General features: G+C 45.2%; 1 protein-coding gene across 1 annotated transcript; it reads right to left on the bottom strand.

Annotated features, from left to right (window-relative positions):
• Positions 1-327: 327 nt before the first annotated feature.
• ARR3 (arrestin 3) lies at positions 328-18,501 on the bottom strand (the record flags this gene model as incomplete). The annotated part of the gene is made up of 17 exons (XM_082682067.1): positions 328-613; positions 992-1,001; positions 1,290-1,342; positions 1,514-1,537; positions 1,803-1,886; positions 3,392-3,529; positions 3,924-3,996; positions 4,249-4,333; positions 4,518-4,653; positions 5,291-5,358; positions 5,517-5,576; positions 5,698-5,897; positions 11,057-11,101; positions 11,299-11,359; positions 11,510-11,540; positions 12,226-12,263; positions 18,472-18,501. 17 exons carry the CDS (start codon positions 18,499-18,501, stop codon positions 328-330), a joined length of 1,422 nt encoding a protein of 473 aa, XP_082538193.1.
• Positions 18,502-18,800: the final 299 nt, after the last annotated feature.

Genomic DNA, 18,800 nt, shown 5'->3' with positions numbered 1-18,800 from the left:
TCAGGCGCTGCCCGCAGCTCCGAGGTAGGAGTGGGATAGTTGGGTGTGGGGGCAGAGGTGACCAGGGCTCAGAAGGAAAGTTGAAGGACTCAGGGGTAGGTGGCCTTGCCAGAGGGAAGTCAGGGTTGTTTAGAGGAAAAGCACGTGCTGCAGGAGATCTAATCACTGATGTGGGGTGGCGGGTGGGGAGGTGGCTTATTCTAGGTAGTTCCATTACCCTCCTGCGGGAGGAGGAGATACCAAAGCGATCAGCGGGCGCATCTGGACAAGCTGATTTATTAGAGTGTTACAGTGGGGCTTCCACACAGAGGCACCCGAGCCAGGCACTCAGGTGCCCTCATCCCCCTCAGCCGCCAAAGCCTCCTGGCTCTCCTCTCTGCCGGGCTGCTGCTGAGCGAACTCCTCGATGACTATGTCCTCAGAGCTTGCAGAAGCAGCAGAGGGAAATGGAGGGTTAGGAACAGCTGTGTGAGCGTCTTCCACATCCACTCCCGTTTCCTGATCCCAGAGAAGTGATCCCTTCCCTGTTTCCCAACTCCGATCCTCACCGCCTCTCAGCTGCCCCCGCCCCACTTGGATCACACTGGCTTGTTTCCTTTGTGTCCTCCCCAGTCTGCCAACACAAAAGCCCCCATGAGGGCCAGAGGGAAAATAAGAATGGAGGGTGGGAAGGAGGGAAGGGATGGGAGAATGAAAGACGGGAGAAGTTAGGGTGAGGAGGCGCTGGGGGAAGGAAAAAGAAAACTGGAAGGGATGAGGGGGAAGGACGATTGGGAGAAGAGCAGGAGGTGGAGGGCGGGGGACGCAAAAAGGGAAAGAGGGGGGCGTATGAAAAGCACTGAACTATGACACGAAGCTAAACCATATGTTTCCACTGCACACCTATTGAAAGCAACACTCCAGGGAAGCTTTTTTCCATTTCCATCGTCATAAAATGGAGAGTGGCAGTGGGGAAAGGGGGGCGAGGTTTCCAGGCCTCACATTTTCTTACCTAGCAGCCTCTGTAGCAAGCATGGAGAGGGAAGGAAATATGGATTGAAGCTGATAAGTTCCCTGAAGAAATGTCCTGTTACTCATTCCTCTCCCTTTTTAACCCTCTCCCTCCCATATACACAATACACACACACACACACACACACACACAACTTCCCCTGAAAACCTAGACACCCAACCTACCTATTGCTATTCAATCTCTACCCAAACTGCCAGTCCTCGATTCATGAGATCAGAACTGCTTGGTCCCCAACCCTTGGGACCACTGTTCCTGTGAGTCCCACCTGGTCACTCACCGTTCGATGGCTTTGGATGCATCAGGATCAAGGGCAGCTCCACGCCAACATCACTGCAAGGATCCCAAGGTAGAGTTACAGATTTCCCTCCAAGGCCACTCCCTGAACCTGTCCCTCAATTTTTCAGTCCTGGGATGCCCTTAGATTCTCCTGTGTCATTCTTTTGGTCTCCTGATCGCATCCTCCCCTTCTTGCCCCAGTTCCCCCTCCCCACAGTGTCTTACCTGGCTGTCAGGTCACCTAGGATGCTGAGGGTAGAATGACACCCTAAAATTAGCAGCTGGAAATGGTTAGTAGCAACCTAATTTTGCAGGGGAATGAAGGATTGTAAGGGCAACTCAACCACAGAATGGGTTTCTGGAAGGGAAGGTGGCTTGTTCGTGGAGCTCACAGGTTTGGGAAACTGGTCCAGGAGAAGGGGTGGGGAATAGCTTGAGTGGGTCAGTCCAACTGGGAGGAAAACAGAAGTGGCTCCCCACCCCCTGCCCAGACAGACCCTGCACTCTTACTCACCCTCCAGAGGACACCATCAGGTTGACTCTGACTTTGTAGGACACCAGGATCCCCAGCAGTTCCTTGTCCATTCCTGGTCGAAGACTGGAGGTGGTAGTATTCATTGTTGTGTGTTTGGAGGGGAGGGGCTGGGGGTTAATTCATTCAGTGCACCTTTTGTCATCTGACAGGGCTCCCAGGCTCTGATCTCCTACTCATTGGGACCACACTTCTGTTCCTCAGATCCAGTTTTACCAGGTCACCCTCTGCTCAGGAGCCTACCTCTCTGAATATGACTACTACACTGCTTGGCTTTCATGACCCTTAACAATCTAACCTTCCTGCCCTAACTCCCTAACACCTGGGATACAACCTAAGTGGACCCATGCTCTCTCCATCATCAGAACGTGCCATGCAGATTCCTACCTTCTAGCCTTTGCACAGGCTATGTTCCCAACCCGGAACACTCTTTTCTTCCTCTGTTGCTATCCAGATCCAACACCTTCTTCAAGCTCTAGCTCCTTCTGTCTCCTTTAGGAAACCCTCTCCAGCTGTGCTGGCTTCTATTAACTTCTATTGGATTTGTAGTCTGAACCACACGTACTAACATTTAACTGTTAGATTGCATTTAAATTCCTCTTTGTTCTCCGTTTAGGCTGTAAATTGGCTGAAGGCAGAGACTGTCTTAAACGTCTTTGTATCCTCCCACATTGCTTAGCATAGGAATAAGCATGTAACAGGTGTTCAATGAAAACCCACTGATTGAAAAATAAGGCACAGAAAACTATATGATCTTGGGAAAGTCTCTTCATTGCCCTGGGATGCTGATCCTCTATCTGTAAAATAATGCTGTTTGTATGATTTCTCAGGCTCTTTCAAGCAATAATAGTCCATAGCAACATGATTGATAAGGCATAGGGAAAGGCAGTGGGAATTGATGCTTGTTAGATGGTGGCAGATGGCTTTTGGTGGGAGATACATCTTACACTAGGGCCTCCAAGTGTTAGGCATAGGACCAAATGAATGATTTGGTAGAATTATATCAATTCCTATCATATTTTTCTTCTTTTTGTCCTCTTTTCTCTCCATTTCTCATCTGTCTTGCATTGAACTTCTATCTTCACTAGAGAGTAGCTGCTGTAGAGATCGCAGTGTTAGAGCCAGATGACATGTGATAGAATCTTTTCCATCTCTGCCACTTATTAGCTACGCAAGCTTGGACAAGTTCCTTCATCTCTCTGAGCCTCAGGGTCGTTAAGTGTAAAGTAGAATAAGAATACATATCCAGCCTACTTTAATGGGATTCTTATGAAGATAACAGTACCATACGTAAGACCTTTATGAGCTGTGAAATATTATACAACATAAGGAATTTTTCCTTTCCACTTTTTCCTTTCTTGTTGCCTATGACCTAAGCCTGCCATTGGTCCCATGGGTATTATTTAGCTTACTGTCAGCCCTCTTGCCTGGAGGCAGCTCTGAACACTGACCTAGGGACATTTTTAAAAACAGGTAGGCTTCATTGGAGGTGAAACCTCATAACTGTACATATAGCACACAGAATGGGTTGGGGGTAGAAAATGAAGGTTGGGAGTTACATTTGAGCTTACATCGTGCTAGAGGCCAGATTGGTATCACCATGCTTGAATTTGCCATCCAGTGCCAGGCCCTGTTTCTGACAGTTGGCAGCCAGGAGTGGGGTTACTGCAAAGCTCTTGGAGAAGGTGGAGTTAGCAGCTATAGTCTCCCTTTCAAAGGAAAAGAAGAGATGAACTTAAGCTAGGCTTGCCAACTAAGTGATTCTCATTCCCAAGAGTTTTTTGCATGATTCCATGAAACTACTGGAGTATCCAAGAGAGCTGGCATGTCTGACTGTGGAGAGTGGGAACAATTCACTCTGGTGGGAAATACTTATGCCTCTGCCCTCTCTCAGGACTTGATGATCCTCTTGTGGTATCCCCCCTCCAGCTCTCTTGAGAATCCCTCCCTCTTTCCACATCAACCCTCACCTTGATGTTCCTCAGTCCTGGGCTCTTCTCCACTTCCTTCTTTCCCCAACACCCTCCTCTGCCTCCAGACCCCGGCCCTCGTCCCACCACCCTATCCCTTGGCTCTCTGACCCAGGCCCCAGCGCCAGCTCACATGAACTCCTGAACGAACACAGTCTTGGTGTACTTGTCTAGTGAATACAGGATGACATCTGTGATCTGGTCAACTGAAGAGCCGGGAAAAACACATGACTACAATTAGTCAGTCATCCTCGAGACCCCAACTTGCTGCCCTTGTACACGGGCACATTACTCATGATATACTAAGATGTGCATATGGACAAACAGAGATACGTGTTCTGATAAGCCTGCAATGGAGGGAAAGCCTAGAAGAATGCAGACTGGGTAAGTGGGGCAGAGTTCTGGAAAAAGACCTCTGGATTTGGGACCAGGTGCGGGGGATAGGAAAAGAAGCTCACCTGAAATCTTAATCTTTTTGATGACCTTGTTGGTGCAGTTGTTGATGGAAACGTTGACAGTGATGGATTTGCCGTGGTAGTGAACCTGAAGCAGGAGGAGAGGCCCATTATAAGACTGGAGGGAGAACACCCAGATCAAGGCCTAGAATTTGTTTCCTCAGTGCTTTTGTCACCCTGGCTTCCACCCTTGTCTTCCCAAGTAGGAGATCAATGAAGAAAGGGTGTCAGAGGGGTTGCAAGGTAGGGGGCATTAAATGGGGGTGACAAACCTCCCTGTCCATCCAGGCCTGGAGTTGTAGGGGCTGAGCTGACAGAAGAAAGCGGCGAACAGTCTGGGCCCAGGGACCAGGGCCTGGCTCCAGGGGTGCAAACTGGATTTTCCGAATCACCAGCCGCACAGAGTCTCTAAGTAGAGGCCAAGGGGACAGCCAGAATGTCTCCTTAGGACCCACAGACCTTTCTCATGCTAACCCCATAGCCCAGTCCTTGCTTGGGGAGGGGAGGTGGTGGGAGGCCTCTGTCAGAGAACTCCTCTGGACCCTCAAGGTAGGTATCTAGACCACAGGTCAGCAAACTATGGCTCAGTGGCCAAATCTGGCCTGCTTCCTGTTTCTGTATGGCCTGCAAACTAAGAATGGTTATTACATTTTTTAATGGTTGAAAAGAAATCCACAATAATATTTCATGACATGTGGAAATTATGTAAAATTCAAATTTCAGTGTCCATAAATAAAGCCACGCTCGTTCATTTACGTACTGCCTATGGCTGTTCTCATGCTACAGTGGCACAGCTGAGTAGTTACAACAAAAACTACATTGCTCACAAAGCCTGAATATTTCTTTTTTGGCCTTTTACAGGAAAGTTTGCTGACCCTTGCCCTAGAGCAAAGAAGAGGAGTCAGAGGGAAATCAGAACTGGGCATCTGAGTTGGTGGTGACAGTGCTACAGAGGTTAGAAGTAGGGCTGTTTCTGTCCTGAGAGCAAGATCTGTTTTCTGGCACAGGCCGGAGGCAGGGATTTTGGAGAGGACCAAAGAAATACCTCTTGGAGACTTTCTCCTCCAGGTTTTCAGCACAGAAACTCTTCACTTCAAAGTCAACACCACAGGCCTGCAAAGGGGCAGGAGCAAGAAGAACTCATTTCTGACACTACCCCTCCCTTCCTCATGGGTTTATAAGGAAATGTCTGATCCCGTCCCTTAACTGTCCCTTTCTCTAGTCTTGTCCATTTATCCCCCTGTCCCTCTTTTTCAGAACCCAGACCTCACCTTCCCTGTATCATCAGGACCTGGCTGCAGTGTCACCGAACAGGGCAGGTTGACAACCATCTAAAAGATCAGAAGGAGGTCAGCAAACAGAAGAAACAGGGACCCCTTTCCTCTGTTCTCCTTCTTTAGCTTCCTTTCTTAATCTTCCCTGGAAGCCTTACCCGGGACTTGGGGTCAGTACCTGCAGGGTAAAAGGGTAGGCATTGTCTCCCAGCTTGTGCAGCAGTCGCTCCTGCAGGACTGTGAGGGGCCCCTGGGGGCTGCTGTGCTCAGCTGGGACCACTTGCTGGACCTGTACATACAGATCTTTGCGGAACGTCAGACCAATCACATCCAAGTCATCATGGCCATAGCGAAAGGCACACGTCAACATGACAAACACTGCAGGCAAAGGAGGAAGAGAGTGACCTGTCAGACCTGAGGGGGAAAGGAGATCTTAAATAGCTCAGAGGAAGACATGGAGAGACAATGTAATATGATCAAAACAGTATGGCCATAAAGAAAAGGATCAATACATTTGACTATAGTAAAATTTAAAAGTTCTTTACATTAAGTGTCTTTATAAATAATGAAACAAGCAAAAGCCTGAGAGGAAATACTTGCAACACATATAACAAACAAAAGTTTAGTGTTCATAATACATAAAGAACTCCCACAAATCAGTAATAAAAATGAAAACAGCCCAATATAAAAGTGTGCAAAGTTTATGAATAGACTCTGCACAGAAGAGCAAAACAGAATGGCCAATAAGGTATGAAAACATGTCCAGTCTAATGATAATCAGATAAGTACAAATTAAAACCACAGTGAGAGGACTTCCCTGGTGGTCCCGTGGTTAAGGCTCTGTGCTCCCAATGCAGGGGACCTGGGTTCGATTCCTGGTCAGGGAACTAGATCCCACATGCCACAACTAAGAGTTCACATGGGGCTTCCCTGGTGGCGCAGTGGTTGAGAATCCGCCTGCCGATACAGGGGACACGGGTTCATGCCCCGGTCCGGGAAGATCCCACACGCCGCAGAGCGGCTGGGCCCGTGAGCCATGGCCGCTGAGCCTGCACGTCCGGAGCCTGTGCTCCACAACGGGAGAGGCCACAACAGTGAGAGGCCCGCATACCGGGAAAAAAAAAACAAAAAAAAACAGAGTTCACATGCCGCAACTAAAAGATCCTGCATGCCGCAACTAAAAAAAAATCCCGCATGCCACAACGAAGATCCTGCATGCCGCAACTAAGACCCAGCACAGCCAAATAAATAAATAAATAATTTTTAAAAACCCACAATGTGATAACACTTCACAGCCATCATATTGTCAAAAACTTTAAAGTCTGACAGCACTATGTGTTGAGCAGTGCTCCAGATGTGGAGCAATGGGGTTCATTACACACTGTGGTGGGAATATACATTAGTACAACCACTTTTTTTTTCTCTCAGAGTCCCTAGGTTTATTTATTTATTTTTTTACAGAGGACAATTCAATTAATGAGGAAACCAGTAAGATGTTAAGACTGATACAATAGAAAATTCAAGGACCTAGAGATTTGTAGTTGGTCAAGGGAATGCAGAAAAAAAATTGCTAACAAATCAGTACAACCACTTTGGAAAACTGTTGGGCACTATCCAGTAAAGCTGAATCTTCTCATATCTTATGATCTAAGACGAATTTAGAGGAAGTCTTGCTCATGTCTATAAGGAGATACCTATGAGAATGTTCATTGCGTCAACGTTTGTCATAGCATAAGATTGGAAATGATTTAAATACCTATCAATGGGAGAATGGGTAAACAGTTGTGGTATATTCATATCATGGAATACTAAACTGAGGTTAAAATAAATGAACTAAACTCCATGTATTAACATGGTTAAGTCTCAAAAACTATTGAGTAAAAAATGCTAGCTGCACGATGATATGCACAATCTGATACCATGTACGTAAAGTTGAAAAGCATGTAGAACAGTACCAAAGTCACTCACTGATATATAAATATAGAGTAGAAGTATAGAAACATCATGGGAGTAATAAACATCAAATTCAGGATAGTAATTATCTGTGGTGGAGGCAGGAAGAAAAGGAGGGAGGGAGGAAGGAGTATGGGATTAGGGAAGGATACACAGGAGACTTCAGTTTGATTCTGTGATTCTTTTTAAAGCTAGGTGGTGAGTACAGGGTATTCATTACATAATTCTCTAGGGTCAGAATACTTGGGCTTGAATATGACTTGCATAAGTCCCTCGAGTTGTCTGAGCCTCAATTATTTCACCTGTCAATAATAGGACTGCACTGAGAGCTCTACATATGTTATTTGGACCTCACAATAATCCCCTGAAGTATTATTACCTCCACTTTACAGGTAGAGAAAATGAGCTCAGAGCAGCTAAGTGACAACCCAGGATTTCAACTCAGGCCTGACTCCAAAGCCCAGTCTCGTATGTGCCCAACTTAACTCATAGGATGGTTGTAAGGAGTTGATGTATGAGAAATCCCTTTGGAAATTTAAATTAGATGTGGATGATGATGGTGACGATCATGGGAATATTAGAAAAGTGGAACAGTTATAAATGAACTTATACATTGCAGCTAGTACCTCAGATTGGGGCAAATAGAAAGTCACTTGAGTGCACTAGTGGTGTGGGATGGGGTACAGAAAGATAGCTGTCCAAAGACAGTGACAGAGACTGAGGGAAGGAAAGATTTAGAACAGGGGTGGGGAATCTTACTTTTAATCAGGAGCCCTGACCCAAAGAAAAGAAAACTACCAAGAGCCACACACTAGTAGAAAGCAAGTCATTTTTGTGTTTTTAAGAGATCAAAACAACAAACAGCCAGATTATCTGCTTTTAAAATTACGAGCAAGCAAAGAAAATGAATCTATATTCAAAAGATACAACAAAGACTGAAAGTAATGATAATGGTAGTGTTTATAATGACTGGGGCAATGGGCAACTTCATACCCTGCAGGAGGGAGAGTTAATTGGTACAACCATTTTAAAGGGCAATTTGGCAATAGAAACCTTTAAAAATGTGTGACTGCCCTTTGGTCATTCATTCCTTTTCTAGGCATTTAGTCTAAAGAAATAATTGGACAAGTATGAAAAGAAATACATACAAGCATGTACTTTATGGGGTTGTTTATCATAGCAAAAAATGTCCAACGATTGAAGTTGGCTAAATATATTATGGTACACCCATACAATATACTACTAGGCAACTTAAAACTTTATAGATTTTTACATATTGCATAGGTAAAAAGATTAGAAAATGTTATTTATAATATAGTATTTTTAATAAAAATATAGATATTTTTGCTCAGAAAATATGAAGTGAAATATTAGTGATTATCTCTGGGTGAGAGGATTACAGTCTTTTTCTCCTTCATCTGTACTTTCTAATATTTCTACAATGAAGACAAACTTAACAATTTTCAAAAGATACAACAAATTAAATTCACCTTGGTTCCCAATTATGCCAATAAAAGTGGGAAAGGGAGAGAGAAAGAAAAGGAAAAGGAAAGAGGGGTCAAAGGAAAGGAAAAAACAGAGAAGATGAGAAAAAGAGGAAAAGAGGTGGCTGGAAGGAAGCAATGGAAGGGAGGAAATGAAAGAGATGAGAAATAAGACAGAAAAAGATCAGGTGAGACCAGGCAGAAGGGTATCTAATAGCCCCTGAGGTAAAGGTGTTAATCAGATGAATTGTTCTGTCACATCCTGCTGTGGCATGTGGGGAGGGCATCACCCCACCCCCAAGACCTTATTGGCTCTCTGGCAGTTTAGAATCATCCTTTTTTTAGCGTGTTAGGAAATAGCTTGTTTTTATTTTTTTTTAATTCAACATCTATTCTAAAGTTATTAATTTATATTTGTGTTTATTATATAAACAATACATATTAATTGTGTGGCAATCAGAAAACACAAAGAGAATCAAAGCCCTGCCATCATACATCATATTCCAGAGATAACTGCTGTTAATTTCTGTTGCATTTGCTTCCCAACTTTGTTTCTATAATTAAACATAAGGCCACCTTAGCTATTGACTTCTCTCTCATTGCCTTTTTTAAATGAAACATTTTATTTTGAGATCATCACATGCAGTTGTAAGAAATAATACAGAGAGATCCCACATCAATTTTTGTTAAACCGCACTTCATTCGCACAACCACATATATTGCCCTACAACCAGCCTTTTTCATTCAGGGTGTAGCGTAAGCATATTTCACATCAACAAATGCACCTCAAAAGGAAAAAAAAGCATATTTGAAAATATGATGCAAATAAGATTATCTTCATAAAAGTAACAAAACATATACAGTAGCTAAGGAATAAACTTAAATATATACAACTTAAATGAATAATAATATAAAACTACTAAGGGACATGAAGAAGATTAGAATTAAAGGAAAAAACACATCTTATTCCTGGATTGACATGCATTTATTCAACTAAAGATTTCTTTCTGTAGGTTATTCTGAAGACTTTGTAGGACTGTGAAAAAATGATTTAGGTTTTAGAACTACAGAGTAATTGAGAGTCTTAAATAATTTGGTTAATTTACTGGCCATACCCCAAAGTTCCTCTGCTATTTAAAACTGGGTGGACTGCTTATCTGCACTGTTTAATCTGAGCGACTAAGTCTGGTTTATTCCACGGTATCTAAAGGTTACATATGAACTAGTATTCATCAATTTATTCTGAGCCTTTTTCAAATCAAACCCAATTTTCAGTCTAATTGGATCACAGCGTAAGAATTAAAAGGAAAAAAAAGTGGCAAAACAATATTTCAGTGTAATCTGGATATATAATCCTGTGGCCAGAGCAATGTCGCTTGCTGTTACTTGCTGTAGTTATTGTTTTGTTTGTTTCTTTGTTTGGGATTTTTTTAATGGAAAAAATGGGTTTCCGTACACAAAGGAGATATGAAAAGACATATGCAATTAAAGGAAAAAGCAAATGCAAAGTGGCAGGCTGAAGGTCACATCCAGCCTATGGAAAAATAAAGTTTTTTGATTTATCCAGGCCTTTAAAAATCTTTTAATTAGTTGCCAACATTTGAAAATCAGGAAATTTGCATTAAAATATGGATTTCTGGTGTACTGGATCTTTCCATGGGCAGCCTAAGCAGAGGCACCACCAACAGTAATGGAGAAAATCAGAAATTTTAGAAAAAGACTTAATTTCAGCACACATGTAAATTTTGTGTGATCTTGAAAAACAAAATTTCATTTATGTTTAGAAATATATCTATTTTGAATATCATTTGGGGAAGGGGCACTAGAATCTTTTCAGACTTTGGGCCTCTCAAGGTTGTATTCTGAGCTTCATTTCCAGTTCCTCTTTAACAATTGGAAAATCTGGCCACACTGGGCTGAAATTCTCAGTGGTTAGCCTCCACCAGACAAGACATTCACAGTTCCCACTACTTTTATATTTTCTTATACCCTTCTGGTCCACACGTCCACTCCACTCATTCAGGTTACTTGCCTGGCATGTGTAACATTTTAGGTTGGGGTTCCTGGCACATACACAGACCAACAAGGATTTTTACTTACTCTTTCGACCTTTTAAGTAATCAGGGTCAACCAGGACTACACCATCTGTGGAGAGGGGGAGAGATGGCCCTCTGGTCAGGAAAGGTCCTCAGACTATGAAACAGAAGTTGACCCCTGAATGGTTCCTCCCATTTTTCTCTTTAATTGGCCTCCTCTTCTGCATGGTCCTTTCTTGGCTTTCTTTTACTCCCTCACCCCCATTCCCTTCTCCCCGGGCTCTTTCCCTTTTTGGACTCACTGACCAATGGGTTCCACCATGTCCACATGGTCCACAAAGTCCCGTTTCCCCAGGTAGATGGAGAGCTGTTGTGGAACAACCTCCCATGTTATTCTCATAATCATCTTTGAAAAGATTCCCCTGAAGCCCCCAACCCAAACCCCTGAGACCTTGAAGGACGTACCCACCTATCCCTTTTGCCCTCTTATTTGCCCAGCTGGGCCAGGTTCTCTCACCTTGCCATTGGAGCAGGTCTTCTTAAATACCCTATGAGGAGAAAATCAGAGGATAGGGAGGGGGATTGGAAGAGAAGGGAAGGGGAGAAGAAGAGAAAGGGAAGTGGGGGAGAAAAGGAAATATTTCTAGGATTAGAAGAAGAGGCCCAGGGACTTCTCTGGAGGTCCAGTGGTAAAGAATCCACCTTACAATGCAGGGGACGCAGGTTCGATCCCTGGTGAGGGAACTAAGATCCCACATGCCTTGGGGCAACTAAGCCTGTGTGCCACAACTACTGAGCTCTCGGGCCTCAACAAGAGAGCCCGAGTGCCACAAGCTACAGAGCCCATACACTCTGGACCCCGTGCGCCACAACTACAGAGCCCATGTGCCCTGGAGCTTGCACTCCACAACTGGAGAAGAGAAAACCCACACGCCACAACTAGAGAGAAGTCCGCGCGCCGCAACCAAGATTCCACGTGCCGCAACTAAGACCCAACGCAGCCAAAAATAAATAAATAATAAATAAATCTTACTGGTGGGATTGGGGAGGAGCTGGAAAAGAAAAAAAGAAGAGGGCCAGGGAGAGCGAAATGACACAAAGGTGGAGGCAGTTGGGATAGAGTCCAAGACACAAGTTGGGGAGAGGTTGCAAACCCCTTCACCCCAAAGGCAAGTACTTGGGTTTGGGTAAGTGACAAGTCACAGATTCAGAGAATTAGGAGTTCTTACTTACCTGGATATGTTGGCCATGGCGTTGTTGTTGAGCCTTTTCTGGCAAAAGGGAAAGAAGGGGGAAGGCTCAATCATTTGGTCCCTATTCTCCTTACCTGGCTCTGGTATACCATCCAGACACACCTAGTGGGATGAAACCTTTTCTTCTTAGATAGACACCTCACCACCATCCACACTTCCTATTCTCCCTCGTGCCAAGGTTGCTTATTCAGCCATAATCTCAACTATCCTGGACATTGGAAAAAACCTTCCCTAGTTTTTATGAATTGTTGACTAACCATACTGTCTTTTCTCCAGAAAGAGAGAGGCTTTTTGAAATAGCTGGGACACTCTTGAGAGCCTTTTGAGAGAAGAAATTTGTCTGGAGAAAGGCCTCCATCCAGGAAAGTATGAGGAGAATTGGACTGGATGAGTCTGAACATCACCTGGCACACGGTAGGCACCAAGACATGTTTGTTAGATACACGAATGAATGAATGAATGAATGAACAAAACCCAGACTCTGGCTTTGCTCCTGCAATGGATTCTGATCCTGAGTTCACTTCACGGTGGCCTTAACACTCAGCTAAGAAAGGAGAAATTTGCGGGAGAGAAAAGGTTGGTACCCTAATGCTCGTGGTTGTTGGTGGCAGAAACCTGTATGGGGGTTGAAAGCCTTCCTTGAACCTATTCATCGCTCTCATCACCCTCCCCAGATTTTCCCACCCTTATCTCCATCCATGTCCCCAGGTGCTAAGCCTTGGAGTAGGGATACTTAGAGAGAGGAAGACGTCTCTCTAATGCTTTTCTTTGATGTGTATTAGATCTGGCTTGAGGGGTGAACTTAGGGGAGCTTCCAGAGGTCTCCCCCAGGGTCTCTCAGCCTGAGTGCCTGTCAGCTGTGTCAGGAAAGGTGCCCTTCAAGTGCTTCTTGATATACTGATGGGGGTGCTAAGGGCAGGGGATATGGGGCCTAGCATGGGCTGGAAATAGAAGACTTTGGACTCTTACCTGGGGAGGAAGATGAAGCTCACATCCGTCTCCAGCTCTGGTCACTATGCTCGCCTCCCCAACCTCTTATACCCAAGGTCCTCTGAGTTTTTAGATTGGTGGGGGTCAGGGGAGAAGAATAGGGTTCTGGGGGGGCATGAAATACTGCTTTATAAATAGCTCAGGTGCCAAGAGTTTGGAAAGCAGATTAGTGGCTAAAAGATTAGTGGCTAAAAGATTAGCAGGCTCTTGCTGCTGGGACAGGGCCGGAGTCAGGGGTTGAATCTGATGGTGTTAAAGTCAGGGGAGCTTGAGAAAGGGAACTACAAGGTTTTGGCCTTGTGAGGCCTTGAACCTGAGGACCGGGATCAAAGGGGACTCTGGGACATTAAAAGAAAAGCAATGTGAGAGATAGAAATAGGAGGGCTCAAAGCATAGGCCTTTGTGATTCTGAAAGGAGAGCCTTGTGTCACATTCCAGTCTTTCTATATCTCTTGATCAACTATTACAGGCCACACAAAAGCCAAAGGTATGGGAAAGAGCACCCCTTCCCCAGCCCCCCACTCCTTAGGACTTGGGACTCTTGAAGTGATGTTTAGAGACCCGATTATCCCAGCTTATGTGCACAGCAGGAGTCAATCTCCCGTACATGCGGGTCGGGTAGGGCAGGGGAGGCTGAGTGTGTTGAGCTGTGTGCACATGTCTGTGAGCCTTGAACTTCTTTTCTTGTTGGAGAGGAAGGTAACAAAGGATTCTTGGCCCAGGGGCAGGTTCTCTGGGCAGGATGTTGCCTGTGGATGGAAAAAGCAATTGACATCTATATCACCCCCACCTGAAGTAAACCTTTCCTGCCCCCCAGCCCTTGACTCTCTCCAATCCCTAAAACTAAGTCCACGCTATAGGCTCTAAGCAGCTTCCCTCGCCTCATATGACCACTCATGGAATTAGAGATATTTCTGTCCTGCAGCTGCCAGGACTCCCCACAGTGGTAGCAACAAAAGTAATCTTCCTTTCTTGGATGTCCTTCTCATAGGGCCCAGGCCCAGGCTTCATGAACATGGGGGATGTAGAGACAGGATATCCAAGCTCTGGGGATACAGGACCCTACACCACCTCACCTCACCATAGTGCCGGCTGCGCTTTAGTATCTATCCATAGATGCAGCCCTCAACCCTCCACGACAGCGTGTCCATTCCTCAGAGGGTGACTATGTCCGTGGCTCAGGGGGCTGGGCCTTCCCTATCTCCCACCCCCCACTGTGGGCACTGGAGAGCTAGCTGTCCTATAATCTCTTTGCCCAAATAACCGAGTTAGCCTTTGCCATTCCTTGTTAGTATGCACCCCAGGGCCTTGGCTTTTAGTCATTGTAACTCTCTCCTTCTCAGGGATTTTCAGCTACAGCTAGAAGCCCAGACTCTGCAGAGAAGGTTGGTGTCTATGGAGAAGGTGAAAAGTCAGAATGAATGTACTTTTGGACTAGCCTTCAACCCATTTTTGTCTTCAGACCCACACTTGAAGCTTAGCCCCTCTTTCAACTCAGGCCCATGGTACTCTCAACAGGAGGTAGATCTCATAGGCCTTTAATTCATTATTATGATTGAACTTAAACCATTCTCTCTTTTCCTGGAGTATGTGCATTTCTTGCCGGAGGTATAATTTAGCAAAAGTAAAATGCACAAATTTTAATTGCACAGCTTGATGAATTTTTACCTACTGTGGAAGGCTGAATAATGCATCCCCAAGGATATCAGGTCCTAATCCCTGGAACCAATAAATGTTACCTTATATGGCAAAACAGGACTTTGCAGATGTGATTAAATTTAGGATCTTGAGAGGGGAAGACTATTTTGGATCATCCGGGCGGGCCCTAAATGTAATCACTAGTCTGTTTATAAGAGGGAAGCAGAGGGATATAGAGGGAGATTTAACTGCAGAGACAGAAGGCAATATGAGGACTGCAGCCAGATGCTATGTCTGGGCTTTGAAGATGGAGGAATGCAGCTCTAGAAACTGGAAAAGGCAAGGACACAGATTCTTCCCTATAGTCCCTCATGGTTGCCGAGTGGCTGTCACAGTTCAGGCATAGCCCTGCTCATACCTTGATTTTGGCCCAGTGAACCTGATCTTGGACTTCTGACCTCCAGAGCTGTAAGAGAATAAATGGCGTTTTAAGGCACCAAGTCTGTGGTCATTTTTTACAGCAGCAATAAGAAACTACTACACCTATGTATACATACATGTAACCACCACCCAGATCAAGATATAGAACATTTCTAGCTCCCCACAAAATTCCCTTGTGTCCCTTTCCAGTTAGTAGTCTCCCAAAGAGAGACACCATAGTTTTATTTTGATCAAGAGTATTTGCATTTTATGAGGAGGCAAGAGTAAGAAGGCAAAGGAGTGCCTCTCTAAAGGTGAAGTGTCTGGCCCCTGTGATAGATTGATGGGAGAGGTATCTTCAGGTCCTTACCCACCCTCACTCTGCACACCCCAGTGATATTCCCAGACAGTCCTTCCAGTTTGGAAGTGATGACCGGATAGCTGAGTGAGGAAGGGCTGGTTATTCCATAAGGGATCCTAGCAGACAGGATTGTTTATCAACTCAATAGGCATCTCTCCCTTCCTTCTTGTGGGCAGAATCCCCACTTTTTTATGTACCCCACCCTCCTCCACCTGGCTCTCTGCTCCTCTCAGCCAGTCATGGTCATTTCATCCTTTTTGCCAGTGGTTGGTTTAGTTATAGGCATGATGAAACTCAGGCCACTGAGACATGGGGGGAAGCATGCTAGGGAGATTCTGGGAAAGGTTTCCTGAGTGATAAAAATAAACACACAGGAAGAGAGGCCTTCCTCTCCTTTTGTCAGTGGTATTTCCATGTTTGGATGCAATGCCTAAAATGCAACAGCCACCTTGTGACCATGAGAGTTGCTGAGCAGCAGGCTGAGGGGTGCTGATCAGAAAGATGGAAAGAATCAGGATTTTTTGAATGACATCGTTGAACTGTTGAATTAATCAACTCGAAAACTCCCTGCTCCTGGACTTAGATGCTAGACAATACATTTCCTTATTTTAAAGTCAACTGAGTTGGCATTTTCTGTTATTGCAGCTGACAGCATACCAGCAGAGTTAAGTGGGATCTGCACAACGGTACTGGCTCAGTGTGGGAGGATGGAGAGGAGGCAGACAAATCAAATGGTAGAAACAGAGACTTTCCCTGCTGTCCTAGGTACCGGACACAGTGGTACTGGTCTCTAGTCTAAAGTTGTTAACAGCCTTGTTGGAGATAAAGAACAGACATTTAGAAAGACTAAAAGGGAACGCTATAGAAAAGACACCTGGACAACACTAACTTGGGTACAATTATATGGAACCAGTCACTTTCCCATGATTTTATTAGTAAATTTGGATTGTCAAGGATTTCAGGTTACTGCTCCTTTCCATCAAGCCTGTGAGGATTGTCTTATTCCACTCCACATTGCACCTTACTTTCAGCAGGCGACCTCGTCTTTTCACTTCATAAAGAAAACCTAGGCAATTGAAGAGAAATTTTGATCGGAGGGAGATTTGTATGCTGGAATCTCATTGGTCATTATAATTATTCATAACTTGTAAGTTAAATCATGAGAGTAGATGGAGAGAGAGAGGGAGAGAAGGAGAGAGAAAGAAACAGTGGAGGAATGGAGAAGGAGGAGAGGAGAGAAGAGATCTGGAAGTAAGTGTTGCGGAAGGGTCACATTTGGAGGAAGGAGGACAAAAAGGAGCCAGGGAAGGGGTCAGAAGGAACATCCAGAGGAATAGGAGAATCAGAGTAAAGTCACAGAAATGAAAGTGAGGAAGAGTTTCACAGGAGAGAGGGGTCTGGTCTGCAGCCTTTCAGAAGGCATGCATTCCTTTTGGCCCAGGTGACGTCAGCGGAAGCTAGCTTCTGGTTGGGGAATGTTGGGAGAGGGCTTTTCCTGAAGTAGCCACTGGGCGGCAGTGGTGGCAGCGTTGGCAGCTGCAGCTGCGTCCAGGGACTGGCAGAAACCTGGCAGAGCTAAACCAGCTTGAAGCAATAGGAGCAGGAAGCTGGCTCCTCCTGGGGCTTCTCTAGTTTAGTGGACACTGGAATGTCCCCTTGGGTGTATGCCAAGCTTCAGATCACACTTGTCCTCCTCTGAAGAGGCCAGTTTCACCCCTGGGAGCAAAGTAAATAATACAAAGTACTTTACAGATTAGCAGCATTTTACGGTTTACAAAGTGTTTTCACATCTATTAACCAATTCAGTATTCAGAAAACCCTAAAAGGTTGGTATTATTGACCCCATTTCACTCATGAGGAAATTCAGTCATGAAGAGGTATCCAGGGTGACACAACTAATACATGGAAGAACAAGGGTTTGAATTCAGGTCTGTCTGGCTCCAAACACCTGAGCCTTTTGTGCAAAATCACAGTGATCAGCTGTCCAGGATTCAGGCTATGAGTGCTTTCTCCACGCCTACCTTCTATCCACCACACCCTCACTGGGCAAGGATCTCCAGGTTTCCCCCATCTAGGTTTCTGCTTCTTCCAAGAGATCTAGATTCCAGATTCTAGAGCCTCCCCTACAGCCCTGCCTCCTCCCCTCACTCCCGGGATCCAGCTGGGCAACATTCTCAGGATCTGAAGATCACTTCAGAGTCCCCATTGTTTCCCAGCTCCCTTCAGACTGGATTCTACTGCAGCCTGCTCCCCCTCCCCAAGAGCACTACCCACCTTACCCTCAGAGTCCTCCAGGCCCAGAGCTTGCTTCCTGTGCCTAAGACTTCCATAATCACGGAGACTTAGTTAGCCCCAGGAGCCTTAGGCCCAGAGCTCCTGACAATTCCATGTTCCCTAGCACTAGGCTCTCAAACATCTAGGCTTGGTGTCCGTACTGTCTTGGCTGTATTCAGACCAGGGTCTCCTGGGGTGATAGAGAGAGATGAAGGATGGTATGTAGGAGGGGGTGGAGTCTGTAAGGGAAGCATGTGGGCTAGCATCCTTGAGGAGGAGTGAATCACCTCCCCACCACCTCCTCTTACATGCATAATAGGCATCTTGAAATTGGCAGGTGGAAAAATGAGCTCCTCATGTTTCCCCACACCTACTCCTCTCACAGCCTTCCCCATCTTTGTCAATGGTGTAAGTCCATTCTTCCAGTTGCTCAGGCCAGAAATCTTGGAGTCATTCGTGACTCCTCTCTTTCTCTTATACCCCTTATCAGTAAATATTGTTGTCTCTACTTTCAAAAGCTAGCCAGAATCTGCCACTTCTCACCACCTTCACCGGCCTGGTCCAAGCCGCCATCATCTCTATTGGCAATGGCCTCTGATCTGATCTTCCTCCTGTGTCCCTAGCCCTGTAGTCTATTCTCAACATAGAGCTAGCCAGGGATCTTTCCAAAATGTGAATCAGATCCTGATACTTGTCTCTTCTAAACTCTCAATGGCTTCCCAGTCACTGAAAGTAAAAGCCAAGATGTCCTCACAATGGCTTCCAAGGACCTTCATGATCTGGTTTGTGCCAAACTCTCTGACCTCTTCTCTATGTTTCCTCTTCCTCACAACCATCTGGTCCTTATTCAAAAGTCACCCTAATATTTAAAA

The sequence above is a fragment of the Grampus griseus genome (genome assembly GCF_964374135.1).
Source record: "Grampus griseus genome assembly, chromosome: X".
NCBI classification, from domain to species: domain Eukaryota; kingdom Metazoa; phylum Chordata; class Mammalia; order Artiodactyla; family Delphinidae; genus Grampus; species Grampus griseus.
Note: the sequence above shows the minus strand (reverse complement) of the source record. Positions and strands in the feature narration are given on the sequence as shown.